Source organism: Labrus mixtus, chromosome 15, assembly GCF_963584025.1.
Source record: "Labrus mixtus chromosome 15, fLabMix1.1, whole genome shotgun sequence".
Taxonomy (NCBI): Eukaryota; Metazoa; Chordata; class Actinopteri; order Labriformes; family Labridae; genus Labrus; species Labrus mixtus.
This window is the reverse complement of record NC_083626.1, coordinates 28,170,771-28,173,270: the sequence shown is the minus strand read 5'-3', so window position 1 is coordinate 28,173,270 and position 2,500 is coordinate 28,170,771. Positions and strand designations below refer to the sequence as shown.

At 44.1% G+C, this 2,500-nt stretch overlaps 1 protein-coding gene across 3 annotated transcripts in view; it reads right to left on the bottom strand.

Moving 5' to 3' along the window:
- LOC132990183 (acetyl-coenzyme A synthetase, cytoplasmic-like) overlaps nucleotides 1-2,500 on the bottom strand; it is a 26,844-nt gene that overhangs the window by 22,859 nt on the left and 1,485 nt on the right. For all 3 annotated transcript variants that reach the window (XM_061058305.1, XM_061058306.1, XM_061058307.1), the window contains exon 2: nucleotides 335-530. In XM_061058305.1, the coding sequence (XP_060914288.1) occupies nucleotides 335-530 (196 nt within the window). The remainder of the gene's footprint in view (nucleotides 1-334; nucleotides 531-2,500) is intronic.

The window sequence follows — 2,500 nt, the reverse complement described above, 5'->3', positions numbered from 1 at the left end:
GTTACACCGCGCCCACCTGTCAATCAGGTCAGCTACACGCCTTATTGTGAATAACTCTTATCCTTCATCAAATCAAAACTGATGAGTCATCAAAACATTCACCCCCCGTACAGTGTGTGTCCATCCAGACATGAGCTAATCACACCTATTTGGTTTTTTGAACCAGGCTGTAAACATGTTAATCTCTGCTGTAAAAACAGGCTTTTTAGAATGGGTGTGTATGTGACTTCCTGTGCTTCTGCAGCCAGCCTCTAGTGGACACTCCAGGAACTGCAGGGTTTTACATTTGGCAACACCTCTGAAACCCCCCCAACAGATGAAACGTGACACTAACCAGTGGAAGGCCACTCTCTCGCCCAGTTTCCTCTCGTGGACGTTGCGGTCGAGCACGTTGTAGCAGATGTTGGTGGTGGCGCCGTCCATGCACTTGATGAATATTTCTCCTTTGGTCACGTCGAAGTTGTAGTCGAGGAACGGACCCGTGTGTTTGGTCTTCCAGAAGAAGTCTTTGGCGATGTCTCCCCAGAACTCTGCAGGAGAGGAGGAGCAGAGGGAAACATAAATCACATTCAATGACGTCAAACAGACGGGAGCTGCAGGTATGTCGCTGCTTTTAACGAGACACTTGTCAACATGACAATACGTGAAATTATTGCATGTGTCTCGATACAGTCAGAGGAACTGGTCCCGTCAGAACCGGACTGACAGCAACGCACCAACGATTACGTTTAACTCAAGATTGAACTTTGAATTATTTGTGCATTCTTAAAAAATAGAAAAGGAAAGCCAAACCTTTAACATGTGAAACGATAAATACAAGAAAATTACATAAATGTTAAAAAAGTCATCACTAACTCTCGATTCCTGCACATTTTTTATGAATCAAGTTTTAAACATTTTAACACTGAAGCGTCGGTGCTTTTCAGGTTTCATGTGGAACTGAACATCTGTGATTCTGTCCAACGTTTAAAAGCTTTTTTGGATATCTTTCAAGTCGACTCATAATCCTCTGACAACAATGCAGCAGCCAGTATGTCCTCCTTCTAACTTTAGATTCTGCTCCTGAATGCTCTGGATTTGTTTGGACCAGAGAAGGTAGGTGCTTTTAAGACACAACCCCACAAGGCCGTTTTGGACGCCCCTCAGTTTGCCAGATATGAGAGCAGTTATCAAGTCAACAGGTGTTGCAGTGATGGAAGCGGGCAAGAGAAGTGGTTCAGATAGAAGTGATTGTACCCGACCTAAAAAGCCTCTGCATGTTTCTAATAAGCTCCACGAGCAGAAACGTGCTCAAACTAGGATCAATATTGGAGATGCTTTTGAAAAATGGAGAGAGGTTAGAACACAGAAAGGTTTACAGACCCATGCAGAGCTGGATAAACACTGAAGCTTCAGAGTCCACCACATGGTGACCTGAGTGAGCATGGACTCTAGAGAGGAGGGGGGGGAGACAGCTCTCTATGATGTTTAGAATTTAGACTGCAGTACACATTTTAAACACTAGGGGTCAGAGTTACATACTGCTCCTTTAAGTTTATTTTACTGCCAGAATTGTGGCTCCCAACATTTGTCTCTAACTTCAGCTGGTTAATGATTTCCTCGCTGCAACTCTCCCGCTCATAATCACAGATTTCCTGTAAAGGACTTTTATGAGGCTGTTTATAATTAACTTATTGTTAACCTCAGTGACCTCAAATCAAAACGTCTTCCTGTCTAAACTCTGCTGAATGTATTCACAGTCTCCTCCTGTGGGCTGAACCCGTTTGATTGTCGCTCCAGTTTCACTCTGAAGTGCTTCATAAAACCTCCGCACTTCACCAGGGCGTGACCCGTTTGATTAACAATAGCTGCTTCCTTATTACCAGGAAACAACAAAATAACCCCTTCAGTGCCGGCTGTCTGCACGTCACATTTACATTTATGACATCAAATAGTACTTTTTTTAAACGATGCTGGATTACGAGGTTTTGTTGACAGACTTATCGATGAATCCTTTCAGGTCTAGCAGGCTGCAAGTTGACAAAGGAGCCATTTTTAAGAGAGCACAATACTATTTTTCCATGTTGTGATAATGATTTGAAGTGCAGATAAATAACATATTTGATAAGTTGGGACTTCAAAACCGACTTTGACGTCTTAATCATCAGACAAATCCTAAAAACCGCCAACGCACGCAGGAAACTGTTCCAAGTTTGACATTTATTCCCCTTTGACAAGATGCAGGTAAACTCCTTTATCGTGGAGGGGGGGGGGGCAGTAGCTCGGTCTGTAGGGACTTGGGTTGGCAACCGGAGGGTCGCCTTTGAGCAAAGCACCGAACCCTCAACTGCCCTGGCATGCTCCCTGTGTAGCAGCCCCACTCTGATATCTCTCCACTAATTCATGTCCACAGGTCCTGTGTGTGTGTGTGTGTGTGTGTTTGTCTGTGTGTGTGTGTGTGTCTGTGTGTGTGTTTATATAGGAGTGTGTGTGTGTGTGTGTGTGTAAGAAGCATGTCTCT